General features: G+C 50.6%; 7 protein-coding genes across 7 annotated transcripts, besides 1 other annotated feature; 3 read left to right on the top strand and 4 right to left on the bottom strand.

The window, feature by feature from the left end:
• Positions 1–1,901: 1,901 nt before the first annotated feature.
• Positions 1,902–5,148, top strand: ACLA_036890 (uncharacterized protein; the record flags this gene model as incomplete). Its single annotated transcript, XM_001270909.1, has 5 exons — positions 1,902–2,519; positions 2,575–3,252; positions 3,302–3,985; positions 4,041–4,508; positions 4,561–5,148. The coding sequence occupies 5 exons, from the start codon at positions 1,902–1,904 to the stop codon at positions 5,146–5,148; spliced, it is 3,036 nt and encodes a 1,011-aa protein (XP_001270910.1).
• An 826-nt stretch (positions 5,149–5,974) lies between these two features.
• ACLA_036880 (putative tubulin-specific chaperone c) lies at positions 5,975–7,389 on the top strand (the record flags this gene model as incomplete). Its single annotated transcript, XM_001270908.1, has 4 exons — positions 5,975–6,101; positions 6,174–6,334; positions 6,396–7,127; positions 7,183–7,389. 4 exons carry the CDS (start codon positions 5,975–5,977, stop codon positions 7,387–7,389), a joined length of 1,227 nt encoding a protein of 408 aa, XP_001270909.1.
• A 56-nt stretch (positions 7,390–7,445) lies between these two features.
• Positions 7,446–7,477: a microsatellite.
• A 234-nt stretch (positions 7,478–7,711) lies between these two features.
• Positions 7,712–9,384, bottom strand: ACLA_036870 (esterase-like/phytase family protein; the record flags this gene model as incomplete). The annotated part of the gene is made up of 4 exons (XM_001270907.1): positions 7,712–7,800; positions 7,858–8,375; positions 8,466–9,041; positions 9,095–9,384. 4 exons carry the CDS (start codon positions 9,382–9,384, stop codon positions 7,712–7,714), a joined length of 1,473 nt encoding a protein of 490 aa, XP_001270908.1.
• A 762-nt stretch (positions 9,385–10,146) lies between these two features.
• On the bottom strand, positions 10,147–11,756 carry ACLA_036860 (uncharacterized protein; the record flags this gene model as incomplete). Its single annotated transcript, XM_001270906.1, has 5 exons — positions 10,147–10,226; positions 10,278–10,495; positions 10,557–11,190; positions 11,247–11,375; positions 11,429–11,756. 5 exons carry the CDS (start codon positions 11,754–11,756, stop codon positions 10,147–10,149), a joined length of 1,389 nt encoding a protein of 462 aa, XP_001270907.1.
• Positions 11,757–12,102: 346 nt separating this feature from the next.
• ACLA_036850 (uncharacterized protein) lies at positions 12,103–12,777 on the bottom strand (the record flags this gene model as incomplete). Its single annotated transcript, XM_001270905.1, has 1 exon — positions 12,103–12,777. One exon carries the CDS (start codon positions 12,775–12,777, stop codon positions 12,103–12,105), a length of 675 nt encoding a protein of 224 aa, XP_001270906.1.
• A 532-nt stretch (positions 12,778–13,309) lies between these two features.
• Positions 13,310–14,479, bottom strand: ACLA_036840 (putative transcriptional regulator; the record flags this gene model as incomplete). Its single annotated transcript, XM_001270904.1, has 2 exons — positions 13,310–14,143; positions 14,225–14,479. The coding sequence occupies 2 exons, from the start codon at positions 14,477–14,479 to the stop codon at positions 13,310–13,312; spliced, it is 1,089 nt and encodes a 362-aa protein (XP_001270905.1).
• Positions 14,480–15,082: 603 nt separating this feature from the next.
• Positions 15,083–15,809, top strand: ACLA_036830 (flavin-linked sulfhydryl oxidase; the record flags this gene model as incomplete). The annotated part of the gene is made up of 2 exons (XM_001270903.1): positions 15,083–15,249; positions 15,308–15,809. The coding sequence occupies 2 exons, from the start codon at positions 15,083–15,085 to the stop codon at positions 15,807–15,809; spliced, it is 669 nt and encodes a 222-aa protein (XP_001270904.1).
• Between the last annotated feature and the right edge of the window lie 302 nt (positions 15,810–16,111).

Here is a 16,111-nt window from a genome sequence, read left to right as displayed (position 1 = left end):
CTTTATCAAATACTCTTGGCTGTCTTGAGGGAGAGTCATCCAGGATCGCAGATTAACTACTAGATTGAGAACCAACCCCGAGAAACTCTCTAATGCATGTAAACTCCCCTCAGTGAGGTAGTCGCCAGTAATAAAGCCGTTTCAACCTCATATTATGGATAAGAGTCTTACAATCTATATATCCTGTAGATATTGTATGCTCTAGTTTTCATTAAGGTTGAACCCTCCCGAGAACCCTAAGATAGTCTCCCCATAATGCTCTTCCTTTAAGGCATCCACGGCTCACTCCGGCTCAACGCATCGATATCAGAGGCTAAAGGAGGTCAATCTTGGGCTAGAACTTTTCACTAGTGCCTATCAAGTCTGCCTCTTAAGGCTTAGATATCGCGGGAACTCCACCTTCTGTCAAGTTATTAACTGTCAAATGCATGCATGTCTTACCTTACTTAGGGATTCACCATCACCCTCATGGTTCATAGTTCATGGTTCATGGCATACTTCACCACTTGGCCGAAAATACTAATCCAATTAGGAACTTGACAATCACCCGATAGTTGCGAACTTGTGGGTTCCTGTTTTCCGTCTATCCCGATATCCTGTCTTAACATTGGTGGAAGTCTGGAATAATCATGTTCAAATCTTTCTCATTTTTTTCATCAGCTTTATATTTGTTGGAAACTGCTGTCCAAAACCTTCGCGCGCCATGATATGCAGTCGGATGTTGAAAACAGACTGCTTTTCGACGAACCTTGGAGAGAACGTGAGCGCTGTGAAATACGACTCATGACCTGGGAGGAAAATAGGCCGGGTAGAGTTTTGGACCTATCGAGAAGATTTTATCCGTTAGAAGAGGTGAGATTCGATCTGCAGCGGCTTTTTGACCGATAGGCAAGGAGTGAATAGGGAGAGGGGCCGTGCTTTGGAGCAGAGGAAGTTCCAGGGGTGAGAGGTAAGAAAATAATTTCCTAACCGGTTGGTTTGTTTCCAAGATGAGTGAGCGTAATATGTAGGATGTTCTTGACTAGCGATCAAATTAATTGTTGAGGCTGAATAGCTTGGTATCTACCCAAGTATATAATCCATATGACAAGGAGGAATGATTGATCCATCTCAAAACGCGGCCTATATGGAACACAAACTCTCAAATCATCATCCATAGACAGATAAGCGTCTCCCACTACTCTGAGCGTTGAGATGCACATCAGGCTTGTAGGAGGCACCCAGACGGGTTACCTAAGCCATTGATTAAGCGAGGTTTTCTAAGGTATCTGAGGCTGGAAGATAGCATCAACTTCTGAAGACGCCTTATCCCATCTGTCAGATTGCTTGACTTGTTAATGTGATTGTTTTCCCCCCTTGCTGACTTGCAGACGGCAGGTAGACCATTTGCTTCTTAGCAGCCAGTCTCTGTGTCACTTCAACCAACATCCTTGAAGATTGGCAATCGACTAGTTCGGAGAAATATCGCATGTTCGGCAACACCGTCAAAACTCAGTTGAAAAGAGAATGGAATCATTATGGTTGGCCTAGCTTCAAGATGCACAAGATTCCTCAGCTCTCCACGCAGAGATTATGACTGGTCGAGCAGTATCAGCAATGTAAGACACCAACGCAGCCTCGCATCAGCGGGAGCGAAGGAGCTGCAGCAGAACCTCCCCCCTCCAGTCCAAACCTTTCAGAGTATGACGGTGGCTCCCCGTTTGCCTTTAGTCACCAGGCCAGATCTCGAGCAATGATATCTTCTCCAAATCCATCATTTGAAAACCTCCTTGCAGCACTCATCGATATTCGACAAACCGTTCTTGTCCCTCATGGGATCTGATCATCGTGGATGAACACGCCGTGATTGTGAGATATCAACTGGCGCGTATGGTCGCAAAGCTGTCAACCCCGCCTTCTCCATGTCGCATCCGCTCGTGGCAGCTGTATGGGAGCAACTCGGTCGTCGTGATGTAGGCAACATTTTGCGAGAGATCATCGGAGAACATGCGGCAGAGCTGGCCGTGTTCCAGCTGCAGGATGATGTCTCTCGTATTGGTCCACTCATACGGCCAGTGTTCTGGTTCAAAGCCATCTTTGATCTCCAGCGAGCCCATCTGCAGGGTCTGACCAATGTGCATGACTGTCACCCGTATTTCCTGCCATATCTTTTACCTTCAGAAGCGATTTTCTCGACCTTGATGTACCTTATCCGGGTCAAATCCGACTTGTTTCCGTCAAACACTCCTGTACCTCCTGAATTTGTTCGTCATCGACACTTCATCGCCCAGGTGCTCCTTGGTGGAATCCGCTTACTTCTTCTACGTGGAGAGGCTATCCCTTCAGACCTGAAATTCAATCTGGAGCGGGCGATGAGAGCTGCATGGCATCATCCTGATTTGTTTAGCGTAGAGAGTTATCTGATCAGTGATCTGTTACCGAAAGCTATTGATCAGATTGGCTCTCCGGAGCTGTCACAAACGCAGAGCTCGTTACTGGCTTCTAATCACACATTTCTTCCAACGTTTGCATCCGGCCTGGTGAGTGTACCCATGCGTCACGTGTGTTTTATACAGTTGACCGATGAGGTGATAGTATCCCTTCTCAATAGCTCCGGACACTCTCATTCCAGATCTTCTGACTGGCATTGTCGGGAATAAGACAGACCATCTGACCTCGTTTTGCACTCTATTCGATATCGTGAATGCCGCCGAATTTGCTCTCGTCCAGTGCCATGTCGATCGCCGTCGCATTTCCCAGGAGCAAGGATACTCCAGCCCTGCATCCAACAAGATTGAAGAAGCGTTTGCCCAAGCCCAAGAAACCCGAAGGAGGCTGGTCAGGACCGTAATGGCAGCATTTGATGACGAACTTACGGCTCCTGCTCTCCAGGTCTTTGCGACTCTGATCTTGAGCCAGAACGCCGAGGGACAGCCGCCACTACAGACCCGAAGGATCAGGGACAGCTGGACACATCTGTCGCGCATTAGAGGCGTGCTGGAGGATTCTTTGGGACTTCTAGTCAGATGGCTCATCAATCGGCGGGTGCAAATGTGGGACTGCAATGGAGAACTTGAGTCCTTTTCTCAAGATTATCAGCGCCATCTCACACAATGGCTTCAAAACTCATCATTACCAGAAGCAGGGGTTTATACCCAAAGAGGAGCCAGGCAGTCCAGCGTGCTCTATGCTGTTGACTGTCCTGCGGTCCACATGGTTCCTAAGGCTTTGCTTGAGGAGCAACTTGGCAGTCACGACAGCAAGCTCTATGAGGTGGGACCCCTTTTACCGCAGAGTTCCCTGATGATTGACATTCCTCCAGCAATTGCAAGAAAGCCCAGAGTTTCTTTCCATGAATATCTCTTGCCCATTGTGTACAGGAAATATTCGTATTCGGCACGCTCGCATGATCAAGCCTCTTGAACAGATTTCGCATGCGTTACAAGATATGTCAGACTCGGACTACAACAAACGCCACTCTATTCCCGACTCGACTTCTAGGGATACAACATCCCAGTCTAGCTCAATCAGTCATTCAACCAGCCACTCTTCAACTCGTTTAGATCCCGGCGAATTCCCCAGGAGCCCCGTCTCACCTATAGCACGCACGCTAGGGTTCGCCGATTTCACGAAGCCCCAAAGCACCTCCGCCTCAGATCTCCTCAGTCCACTGTCGACGCCCCCGTCCTTCGACCATCTACGTGAAAAGCAAGCCACACGGTCTCTCTCCCTGGATCTGAAGAGCGTGAAGATACCGTTTACGAGCGGAACCTCCTTGTTTCGAAAAACGTCAACCAAGCAGCGACTACCTCGACAGCCAAAATTCTGTTTCTCGACAACAGGACGGACTCTTTTGTTCTGGGGCGCTAGCAGCGGTTGGGTAATGCGGTTCGATCTCACAGGCGGAGAAAGCCATAAAATTAAAGGTCACCGATATGATGTCTCGGGAGTCCAGTATGCAGTGGCGGGAGACAGGCGTTGTGCTGTGATTGCTCTAGTTGGACAGGTATTTCCATCTCAGTGTGGTGAACTGAAGTGGGAACATGCTAACTGAAGTATAGCATCTCGAGCTGCTGATATTCGAAAATACGAGTACTATTGCTGATGCATATCTAAAAATTGAAAACGGACTTCAGAGTCAGTCGATACCATCCATAAGCATGGCCATGTCTCGTAACGACAGATTTATCGCCTTTACTATCAGGGATCAAGTACGGGTTTATGAACTTGGCACAGGAACCATTCGGCGGGTCCCAGTAGGGGACCAGTTGGATCAATACCCAACGCTTGGAGAATATCTAGCTCCAGTGGCCGATACGACCAATTATTCCAGCGAGGGAGAACCAGAACGCAGAACAGCCAGGCCAGGAGCAGTCATTGAACGCAAAGTCCAGTTTTCAGTCGATGAGAAGCATCTGGTTATAGCAACTCACATGGGCGACCACTACGCTCATGTCGATGTCTGGGGCTGGAATGCTGGGCAATGGAATATCACTTCGGACAAGTCCAGGCTGTTCAAACTTCCATCAGTGAGTGGGCCCTCGGTCAATTACAGTGACAACGAGATACTAAGTCCTGCAGTGGACGACTAGTGATGGAGACCTTACAGGCGTATTCTATGACAGCTTTCATTTCGCTGTCGTATTCACGGCCTTTCTTGGAAGGGAGTATCCCATGCTGGTCTCTCTGGCTGATCCTAACATCGTTAGCGATCCGCTCAGCATCAGGATTGTTCATGCAGCACAATCGCCATCAGGAACACGATTTGCCGTGGCAAACGGGATGAATGAGCTATACATGTGCGAATGCAAAGCCAATGCGATCCTCACTCCCTACCCGCTGAAAAAGGGCGGCACCAAGATAAGCTCTGCGGCGTTCAGACCTGGCAGCTTGGTACTGGCCTTCCCGCAGGAAAGTGAGATCCTAGCCTTTTGGGTGAAAGACAGCAAACTGCTGCTGAGGACAATCCGACTCGGCGAAAACGTGGAGGCCGTCAGTGACTACGACCTGCGGCCGGACTTTGACCGTCTAATTGTCGAGCGGCCCCCAATCATCAATTTCCCAGCGCAACGAAGGCAGGAATCATTGCTGCCAGGGCGGCCAATACCAGAAGTCACCACGAAAGCCCCCGTACAACGGCCAGACATGGCAGAACTTCCAGCAATATGACTCTGTAAACTAGAGATGACCTCAGTGCAGTGCCATGATGGATGAGGATCTCCTTTGTTTGGCGAGAATGTCGGTGTCATAGTATCAAATCACACATGTAACAGCTTAGATACTCTTCATTATAGTGATAATACAGTGATGGTTTAGTAATGGCGGTGCCAGGAGACAGCATGGAAGTCTGAACAGGTGACAATTGGCATGTCCCAAAACGGAAGGAGAGAGGGTGGCGATGGGGGAATCACCGCGCTATACCAAAGCAGGTTAGATTGTGGGTCTTTCTTCGGAACATGAAATTCGCCGACAGCCGAGGACTGGCGATGATCGACGTCACCATTATTAGGGCGCATCAGAAGATCCATCGGTTCAATGTCTGAATCATAGAGAGAGGTAGCAATTTCCGGTATGTCATTCTCGCTCGTCATTTGACAGGTCTGTCGGACTGTCAGGTGATCGGCTCTGCATCGGACAATCCGAGCAAAGCATGCGACAGCTCACTTGCCCCTCTCATGCCATTGGCTTCATGTTGCAGACTCCTCCAGCTAATACTCTAGTTTAGCTGCTGTCTCTCCTGGCCTCTGACCCCCGTTTCTCTGCACTCTTATATCCTTCTTATTGTATCCAGTGCGCCAAAGACCATCAGAAGCACTGGTTGAACTGTTCTGTGAGCAGACTGGCTTGACGTTGCGATCCCGAAGTCGACGTCATCACTACATCCCCGGCCCTTGCTCTTTCTTGCACGGCTTCTGGACGGGTTGGACACGCTTGATACCTCCTCCACGCATCTTTCGCACTGCCAACCGTCCCAGCAATCTTATCATCAGCAATCATGGCTCAGCCCGCATTTGACTTTGACACCGCGCGGAGGCCGTCGCAGGCCGAAAACCAGACTATACTAAAGTCCGAGATTCCACTGAAAGAACGATTTTTCCGTTACTTCCAACATGAGATTACAGGTATGTGATATCGCGCCCTGCGAGCGCGAGAAGACAGTGGACTCTGGATGCTGATGGACGTCCGTCCTGTAGCCCTCCAGGAACAGATGGATCGGCTGGCCGATACCTCTCTTGTAGGGGGAGAACGGACAGATGCTACCGATCATTGTCTGGCTGGAGTTGCCAGGTTGTCCAACGAGGTGAAGGATGCAGCAAGCTACATTCCGACCTACGACCAACGCATCTATGCAGAAGTAGGACAATGACGATTGGTAACTGTGTACAAGTGCATGTCGCTGATTCTCGTCATCTCAGGCCATTAAAGCCCTTCAAGATAAGCTCGCCGAAACTCGTGCTGCAGTCGAACCCCGGCCCAAATTTACGTTCAAGACCAAGAAGAATACATCTGCTGTTTCGCTATCGGATGCGGCCCAGTTGGTTGTGCAAGGTCATGGCAGTATACCCGGCTATCGCTCCCCCGGTGCCTCTTCGGTCAACTCGTCTGCGGGTCATACACCCAACTACCCTTCCACACCCTTATACGAGCCGGACTTTGTCCAGCTGCAGCGACCGGAAATTGCCCCTACATCCGTCCCAGTCTTCTCTGCGGATATGGGCACGATGGAGACCAAGCCTAAAGAGGATGCTCCGAAGGGTAACGCTTTTGCAGCGACTTCAGTGTCATCTGTTTCAGTCAATGACCACTACGGTCTCCATATCATGCTTCCTGCGTCAGGCTCGACGGCCACTGTCCCTTCCTCCATCACATCCTTGCATCATTGTGTCGTTGACATGTCCATCCCAACGGCAAACGGCAAGCCGTATGCCAGTCTGACGATCAACGGAGTCAAGGAAAGCCTGCTGATCTGCGGCCAAATTGACGGTCCGGCGCACATAACCGGCGTTGAGAACAGTGTGATTGTTGTCTCATGCCGACAGTTCCGCATGCACAACTGCACCGATGTGGATGTCTATCTGAGCAGCTCTAGCAACCCCATCATTGAAGATTGCTCCAATATCCGATTTGGCAGAATACCCAGAGCATATGTAAGTACCACCTGTCACTAGCCGTGGAGTAACATCTCTGTCTCACATTTTCTAGGCTTTAGATCATGATCGCCGGGATAACGAGGACCGCTGGAGCCAAGTTGAAGACTTCAAGTGGATCAAACCCGAACCAAGCCCGAACTGGAGCTTGCTTAGCTCCGAGGAATCGATTCCCGAGCAAGTCTGGGCTGAGATAGTGCCTGGTGGTCCCGGATGGTCGCTGGACGACATCCTCCGCGCGATCAAGATTGTAAAGGATTGAAGTGGCTTAGTTAAAATGTCCATGTCTGGCGTCAAGTGGTGGGGTTCTCGTTACCCTTCTCTTTTGTCTTTTTTTTTTTTTTTTTTTTGAAATCATCTCAATTTGGGGACCAATTTCATGTCCTTGAAGAATTTCCCTAGCTACTAGCTACTAGCAATTGAGGAAGCAACTAACCTACTGAGAAGGCGTTTCAGGGCTTGCAAATCATTTATTCTTGATCCGCTCAGTATTATTTAATCCATTCCTTCACCAAAGATTCTGATTAGGGTACGACTTCGGACTTATGTACATTTAATTACAAGACGAGGGCGCAGGTATGGATCTAGAATCTGACCCGGAAAACCAGCGCCTGGTTGTCGAGGTTGTAGCCCGACTCATCGGCATACTTGAAGCGGCCAAAGTTCATATGTCCTAATCAGGTCAGCTGGGTTCTTCAAGCCATTCAATAATTCAACAAGGATAACCCACCATCCTGAGTGACAAAGTCATTATCACTGAAGCTGAAAAGGAAGTACTCCTTCGCCTTCTTCGATGGCTTATCCTGACAGCCATTCGGCTCGACAGGCACAAGAGCCAGACTCTCCCACTTTTCATTCAGCAGACCAGCATCCTGTGCACCTCCATTGTGCAGACCGAACTTCGCCAGCTCTGCGTCGACATTGAAATCCAGGAACGGGCAGTACTCGGCAGGGGTGATGGCCGGGTTCAGCACGCCCTTTGCACTAGCGATGGACCCATTCACGGCGTCGTAGGTATCTTTCAGGTCCGTGGTGGACTTGGAGATGGAGAAGACGTCGGCGTGGCGGTAGACGGAGCGGGACTGGGGCTGGCCGTGGCCGAAGCCCGAGTCGCGCGCGAGAATGAGGAAGTCGCCCGTGGGCAGCTGGTGGATCTCGGACTGCGAGGCGACCTTGGATGCGTCCTTGGGGTCTTGCTCCGTGTAGTCGTCGTAGCGGGGCAGGAGTACGGCGTACTCGTGCTTGTACCTGGGCGTGCCGGCGGAGATGTCGTACTCGAGGAGGCGCGCGGGTTGCCGGTTCTTCTTCTTGGGCCCGCCTTATTGGTTTAGCGAGGACTGGATCATCGTGTACAGCGTCTTGCCGTCGCGGGAGAGTGTCAGTGCCTCGAAGCCCTGGTTGTTGTTGCGGCCGGTCGTGGGGTCCGCTGGCACAGGCAGCTGGTTGGGCGCGTAGAGCGGCGGGCTGGCGGCGCTGAAGCTGAGGGTCCCGTTACGTCGGGGGAGGTAGGCCTGCGGCGGCTGCAGGGCCAGCACCATCTTGCCGCGCTTGTCGAACTTGTACACGTAGGGCCCGTACTCGTCCGAGATCCAGAAGAAGCCGTCCTTGTCGAGGACGAGGCCCTCCGCGTCGATTGTGACGCGCTTGCCTCCCTTACCGGGCCCCCCGAAGCCATCGCCAACATATGTGGCTGCGGGGAGAGGCGGGAAGCCGTTGTACGAAGCATAGCCCGTACTGTCTGCATCGAGGCCCGTGGTGGGCTGGCCGTCGGGGCCGGTCAGCAAGATCGTATCCAGGTAGTTGAGCTGAAGGTTGGGCTTGGACGGGGCATTGGCCGATGCGTCCGGTGCCAGCTTGAACGAAATGGCCAGCTTGTGAATGCGCGACTGGAAGTTGAGCGTTCCATTCGTATTCCTTCAAATCACGTCAGCCGGTATTAATCGTTTTGGGTCGCAACCGTATCTTACCAGCCACGATCAGGAAGACAGTAGATAATGCCAGAGTACGAGTCACGGCCCGTCTTGCGCCAGGATTCCTGGTCGATCGCGATGGCACTTCCGAACCCTCCCAGCGTATCCCCATATTTGTCAACGGCGGTGGCCGGGATGAATCCGTATCCCGCAAGTCCAGTATACTCATACTTCGTACCTCCGCACGTCGTCTGATTGACAACATTGACGGGCTTGTGAGGATTGGCAGCGAGTGCTGTCGTGGCTGCTGTCCACGACAGGACGCTCACGGATGAGATCAACTTCATGACGTCGCGATTGAAATAAGGTCAATCCAAACTGCAGAACTTCGCACTGTCTGAATTGTGTCGAGAGTGTCAGACCCCACTTCTTTGGTCACAGACTCACAGCTGAGACACCTGAGCACCTTTATATTACTTCCCCATGGGCGACCTAGCACGAGGCACTGTCTCCCCATAAAAACAAATGTTGAATGCCATGATCAAGTGATAAATCCCAGAGGAATCCCTCTCATCGTCTTGGCTTCGATTCCTGGACGAGCTGTGTATGCACGTGTTGAACGTGGCGATGCTCGTAGATGTCATTCGTTCTCCAATGGTGAGCGGATCATCTTGGCTGATCTTAGTTCAACCCGAGGGGGAGATTGGGAAATCGACTGAGGATGATTTGGGGGATAAACACGATGAACAGTCAATGCATTGGTTGATGGATTCGATTTCCGGGTATTATTATGATGGGTTGTCAGGAGGGAAAGGACGAGGAAATGGGTGAGAGTGGATGTTCTCATTTGTCACGTCCGCCAGCGTCCAAGTCTCTCGAAGTCGGAATAATTCTCAAGAAGTGAGTCCAGAGCTTGATGAATCGGATCTACATCACGGTATTTGTTCAACTTGATACTACATCCCTCAGAACAGAGAATCAGTGCAACCGGCTTCTCGCCCAGCCATGCATTTTGTACCTGCTATCGACTCGACTTCGGCATGCACAACAGGCAAAAACAGCCTCGAACTATGATTATTCTACACCATTTGATGCATACTTCATGAAACTTATTTGTTGCCCCATGTCGTGGGCACTTTGGGATAGTTCTTTGCATGCAACCCCAGGTCCTCATAGACGGTCTCATCACCTTGAAGGAATTAGCGCCTCGGCAGACGAATCATCACTAAGAAGGACTGACCTCGCAAAGCTTCCACTCTCTCCTCGTTCTCTTTTTCCAGCTTCTCCAGTTCTTCGCCGGGCTGCTCCTCGTGCGGCTGCTTACTGCCGGGTTCAGCTGTTGCTGCCTTCCCAAGGCCGTCGTGTGCTTCGCCAATCATAAGAAATTGCGCATTGGGATAGTCAATAAATTCAGGTTCCAAAGGCACCCATCGATAGTCTCCGAATTTCTCGAGCACACTACTCAAGCAGTTAATCATCGTCGCAGAAACCCAGTTGGTTTTCCGCACTGGAGACTCACCTATCTGGGTACTCCGGGTCTTTGGGTAGCTGTGCGTAGGCTGGGCCAGGATATTTAGGACTCTTCGATTGAAGGATCCAACTGCCACGAGAATGAAGACCGAAATCCTCCTGAAGCGATCCCAATTCTTCGGGAATGGTCAAAATGTACACCAGATGAGATGCGCGCTTGGTTGATGTAATCGCGTAGACTCCCTCCGCGTATGGCTTTGCTTCTTGGATCGTACGTTCGCCTCGAGTTGTAGTTTCATATGTCCCGCCGACCATGAAGCTGTCGTGCAGCTCCTTCATCGATATTCCTGCTTTTTCCACAAAGCCCATATCTCTCTCCCTGCCTGACATGGGGAACTTCTTCTTGGGGAGAATCATTAACCGGCATTGCGCGTCAGTATCCACGGTGCCTTGATTGGCATCGAGCACCGCACCCAGAGGTGTCGGGCGTAGAACAAAGAAGCTCCGAGCAATATCTTTCACACTGTGTGGATCCGAAACGTTGACTCGGGGACGGAAAAAGAAGTAGATGATGCCCTTTTCAAGGATATTGGAAGGTACAATGTCTTCCCGTTCTTGCGACTTTCTAACTCCGGCCTCGACCCCATCCTGGGCGTTTTGTTCAGCAGATATCTCCTCAGGCTCTGCAGATATTGCATGTCAGTGTTTTAATTGTTTTTTGAGAAATGGTGTGGTTGACCTTTGGTCGCGTCCTCCTGGCCCTGTGGCTCTTTTTTCTCAGTGGCCTCTTGAGCGCCCTCTTCCTTAACTTCTTCTTTATGCTCTTCCTTTGTCTTCTCTACCTGCTCTTCACGCTGCCCGCTAAGACCTGATTGCTATCAGCGGTGATCAGGCTGTATACGTTCCCGGATTTGAACTCACGTCTGCTGGCTTTCTCCTGCTCTTCTTTTTCGTCCTTTTCGCCGGGTCCAGGAACGGCCTCCTCAGATACATTCTCCTTCTTTTCTGACTCTGATTCTGGCTCTGGCTCTGGATGTGGTTGTGCCTTCCTCTGCGGCTCGCCATCTGGCTGTTCTTCCTCGTGCTTTGGCTCATGTTCGACTTTCTTTCCCCGCTTGGGCTTCGAGTCTTTCTCGGCCGCTCCTTTGCGTTTTGCGCCAGCAGTCTTCTTGGGTTTGGTGTCACTGATGTTCGTGATAGCCTCCTTCGCTTTCTGGGCAGCCTGTCGCGACGACGTTCTAGTGGCCATTGTCTTGACAGTGGTTGGTCCAGGACAGGACGAGTGGCGACTGGGTCAGAATCGATACGGAAGAAGTTGATGCGACAGGTCTGCATGCGAGCTGGGACCTCCAAGCAGGAAGAAAAGAAAAGAATTGGAGCCAAGTTGAGAAACAGCAGTTGGCCGTTCGGAGTGAATGACCGCCATGAGAGCTGGCTGACGTCATAGAGAATAGATGCCTCTTTGGGCCTAGCGCCAGACAAGCATTGCAACGTATCACGTGACGTATAGATCGATGTCCAAGCACAGGATGCAACGCAGTGTAACAACGGTTCCAATAATGAGAAATTCGCGGAATAAAACCATGATGTAAAACTCATTCGATATCCATCTCATCCGTTGCGTCGGCGTTGTTGGTCGGACTTGTTTCGCTAGCATCTCTGACCATAGCACTTGGACTGAAGCTAGAAGATGATTCGGCCTCCCTATCGACGCCTCGTTCCGAAAAAATGCTCCAGGAAGCTCGCAGCTCTTTCCTTGAGCGCTTGCTTCGTCGATGAAGCCTTTTCGGGCTCAGGCTGGGCCCTTCATCTTGCATCTCAGAGGCTGCTTTGAAGGTTTCCCGGCGAACCGAACCGGAACTCCCTGGTGCAAAAGTAGGTGATTTTCTCTTCTTGCCTCTTCTGTGATTTGGGTGATACGCGATGCCATTGTGGTCTGAGTCGCAGTGGAGATCTTCCATTGACTCTACCAATTCCCCTTGCCATAATTCTGCTTCACTTGGAGGTTCTGAGAGAGTGAGTCGGGAAATGACCTTGGGCGCTTCGTCCTCGGGCTCCTCAATAGCGTACGGTTTTACAACCTCAATGTTGCCGTCATATCCCCAATCTCGAGGATATGTATTTGCGATGTGCGGATTCTCTGAAGCCGACGAGCTTCCTGGTCTCGCGGTTGCATCTGTCTGATGCATGCTAGATTCTCCTTTGCTATAGGAAGTGTAATCATGTTTGTGAAATCCAGAAGCCCTTTGCTCACGTTGGACAGCCGACATGATGAAGCAACCAAGCTAGCTCAGGATATAGGATTGTCGGAGTGAGGTGTCCTCATCTTCAATGCGAGATGAGATCATCAAAGTATTCGAGTACTAGAGGTTCCGACCATCAATTACAAATTTGCAAAAGAAAAGGAGTGTTCATGATAGAGATAAGGTCTGCATTTGAAGGACCAGCTTAATTAATCTCAATCTTAAGCTTTCCTCGCGATTCTATTGTTTATAGTAATCGTCGTTGATCGCAGTTGATGGTCCCGGATGGATGCTCCTGGTAGATTCTCACACCCGGACCAATCATTGGCCCTCATTATTGTGGACACCACTAGACGCCTAAGGCCGCCATCATGATCGCTATAGCAATAGTCTCGCATGGTCAACTGCTTGTAGTTCTAAATGGCAAGCAAGTAATAAATATCAATATGTCTGGGCCTTAAGACTGATTACTGATACAATTGGCCATTTGAAGGCGAATGCATACTTGATAGATCAGATATTTGGAGTTCATTTCTGTCATAGGTAATTCCCACAGACATCAATCAGTCTCCTCACCATCGCTGTCAAGAAAAGCAAGAGTCTGGCGCCCCCGGTTCAGTCTCCGACGAGGTTGATTGCGGTCGCTCTCCTCTTCGACACTTCCTCTGCCCCATTGCTTCTCCCCTTCCTTGATCATCTCAAGGTCAGCCTGCAGTTCTCGTTCTTCCTTGATTTGCCTGGCCTTTTCCAGTGAGTAGCGTCCTTCCATGCCAACATCTTTCAGCATGTCCTTGAGATGTTTGACCTTCGCTTTTGATGTGTCGTATGAAGCCAGCTCTCGCGACCACACTTTGCGAATTCCACACTTGACAAGCCATCCCTGCAGCCGTTTGATCTCGGCCTCATTGGGATCAAGATTTCCATCCTTGGACTTACCCACAGCCTTCTTCTTCCCTTTTTGTGATGCCGCCTCGGAGCTTTTACCGCGTTTGCGAGTGGGCTTTGGTTCCTCATCGAGGACAATTGACATTTCACTGTCGGAATCCACCTTTTCGGTGGTTTCCTTCGCTGCTTCTTCCCCTGCTTCATCAGACTCATCAGATACATCATTATTGTCTGATTTTGTTTGCAGTTTCTGGTCTTTCTTTGATTTTGACTGTCGTTTGACAGGTTTCTGTATGACTTCCTCTGCTTCACTTTCGCTAAGCGGGTCGGACAATTCTGATTCTTCGTCCTGGGGTTCTGCGGAAGCCGTCTTCCTGCGTTTCCTTGACGTTGAGGTATTCGCGGATTTCGTGCGCTTCGTTGCCTTTGCGACTTTTGGGGGAGGGGAGACAACATCTTCATCCTTCGTCTCCGATTCCGGTTCTTGCGCGGCTTTGTCTTGTACTTCCTATGGGATTGAATCGAATGAATTAATTTCAACTCATTTTAAAAGCTGATAGCCACAATTGTCCGAAGAGCCGTCACATACCACTTCATCCTTGATAATCTGATCACTTTTCGCCTTCCAGGTATCGCTCCCCTTGTAGAACCCTTCTTCGAGGTCGAGCGCTCGCTCCGCTGCCAATCGCACGCGCTTGACGGTCAATTCTTCCATCTTCCCCGACTTATATATATTGGCGACTGCATTGCGGAGAGCCTTCTCTAGAGCTTCGTCGGAGGGCATTGGGGGTTGACTCAGCTCGGACTCTGCGTCGGAGTCTGACACGGCATATTGAGGCGCCATTATGTTCAATTCTGCCAGCTCTATACTAGAGCAGGACTTGACACAAGTTCTTGTGATTGGAATCGGGAGGATCTCCACGCGCAATTGACGCGACGACGCGATATAAACAAGTAGAACGCGTGAAGGGGGTTAGTGCTCTCGCTGCTGAACAGAACGGGTCAAGTTTCGTTAGCTCAAGAGATCGACAGCTATCTCTCAATAGCTACATCAAACAAGAGCCAGTCGTATATGCAGATATTGCGAATAGCCATTATGTCCCCAGGGTGCTAATCGCCTATCAGTGCGCAAGTAATCAAGTGATAGATGCGCTTATCGGCGTTATCGTGCTGACAAAGCTGATATAGAAATCCCCAAGCTTCCATCGTTGTATTACCAATGCCGACTTCTTCTGCTCCATTTCTCTGTCTCGGTGATTTCACCCATTTAGATAGGCTTCGCATTGATAGGGACTAAGGATTGTAAACACGAGCATACGAAGGAACTGCCAATTATACCTATCATTATACTCGAGCCCGCCATCATTCGCATTCCGTGGTGCGACGTCCAGCACATACTTTCGCATCCTCAACTTCCTCCCAGGAAACGGTTTACAATCGGTCTTTCATGGCGGACTCTCCAGAGCCTACCGGCGCTCAGCCCAAACTACCCAAGGGGCTCTTCCCTCACATTCCGGCCGCTGCCAGCTCTTCCACAGCCACGAAGGACGACGATGTACCGCCCGGCGGGACCAGACTCCCCAACGGCGTGATTTTGGACAAAGACGGGAAGCCGTACGTTGCATAATACCCTCCTCTCTTCGGCCTATATCTAACGGATGCAATACCACAGATGCCGTCTATGCACCTCCGCTGCATCCTGGCGCGCATTGACAAAACAAGCCAAGATCCAAACAGCAGCAGGCACCGCCTCAGCAACCACAACGCCCTCCTCCTCTACCACAACCGCTCCCGCGGCCCCCGTGCCCTCAGTGATGCAGAGTGAATGCCCCCCAGATGTTGAGGAGCTCGGTCGCTCAACCTGGACTCTCCTCCACTCCATGACGGCCGCTTACCCGGTCAAAGCGACCCCCGAGCAGCAGAGCGAGATGGGGATGTTCCTGAAACTCTTCGCTCGGTTGTATCCGTGCTGGGTTTGTGCGGAGGACTTCCGGACGTGGATGGCGGAGCCGAGTGGCCGTAATAAGCCGCGCTTGTCGGGGAGATCAGACTTTGGAACGTGGATGTGTGAGGCGCATAATGAGGTGAATCGCAAGCTGGGGAAGAAGGAATTCGATTGTCGGTTTTGGGAGGAGAGGTGGAGGACTGGGTGGAAGGATGGACGATGTGATTGATGGAGGGAGCATGGGATGCAGAGAGGATGGGTGAGGTGGTTTGTACACTTGACTTGCTGTAATTATAGGTAGACTACATTGATGAAAGAATCTCTTCTCTTATCATCGAAAAGGACGTGCATCGTTAAAGCCCAGCCCATGCCTTCTTCACCAGATGATTTTCCCAGAAACACAGCAGGAATACCCGTATTATCTCAACTGAAGACGTTGCAAATTTAACAGATAAATAGAAATTCGCTGATTGAAACCACATCGAACCATACGTCTAGAGAATAGAATAGAACAGAACAGAAGAGAGGGCG

Source organism: Aspergillus clavatus, genomic scaffold, assembly GCF_000002715.2.
Source record: "Aspergillus clavatus NRRL 1 1099423829802 genomic scaffold, whole genome shotgun sequence".
Taxonomy (NCBI): domain Eukaryota; kingdom Fungi; phylum Ascomycota; class Eurotiomycetes; order Eurotiales; family Aspergillaceae; genus Aspergillus; species Aspergillus clavatus.
Note: the sequence above shows the minus strand (reverse complement) of the source record. Positions and strands in the feature narration are given on the sequence as shown.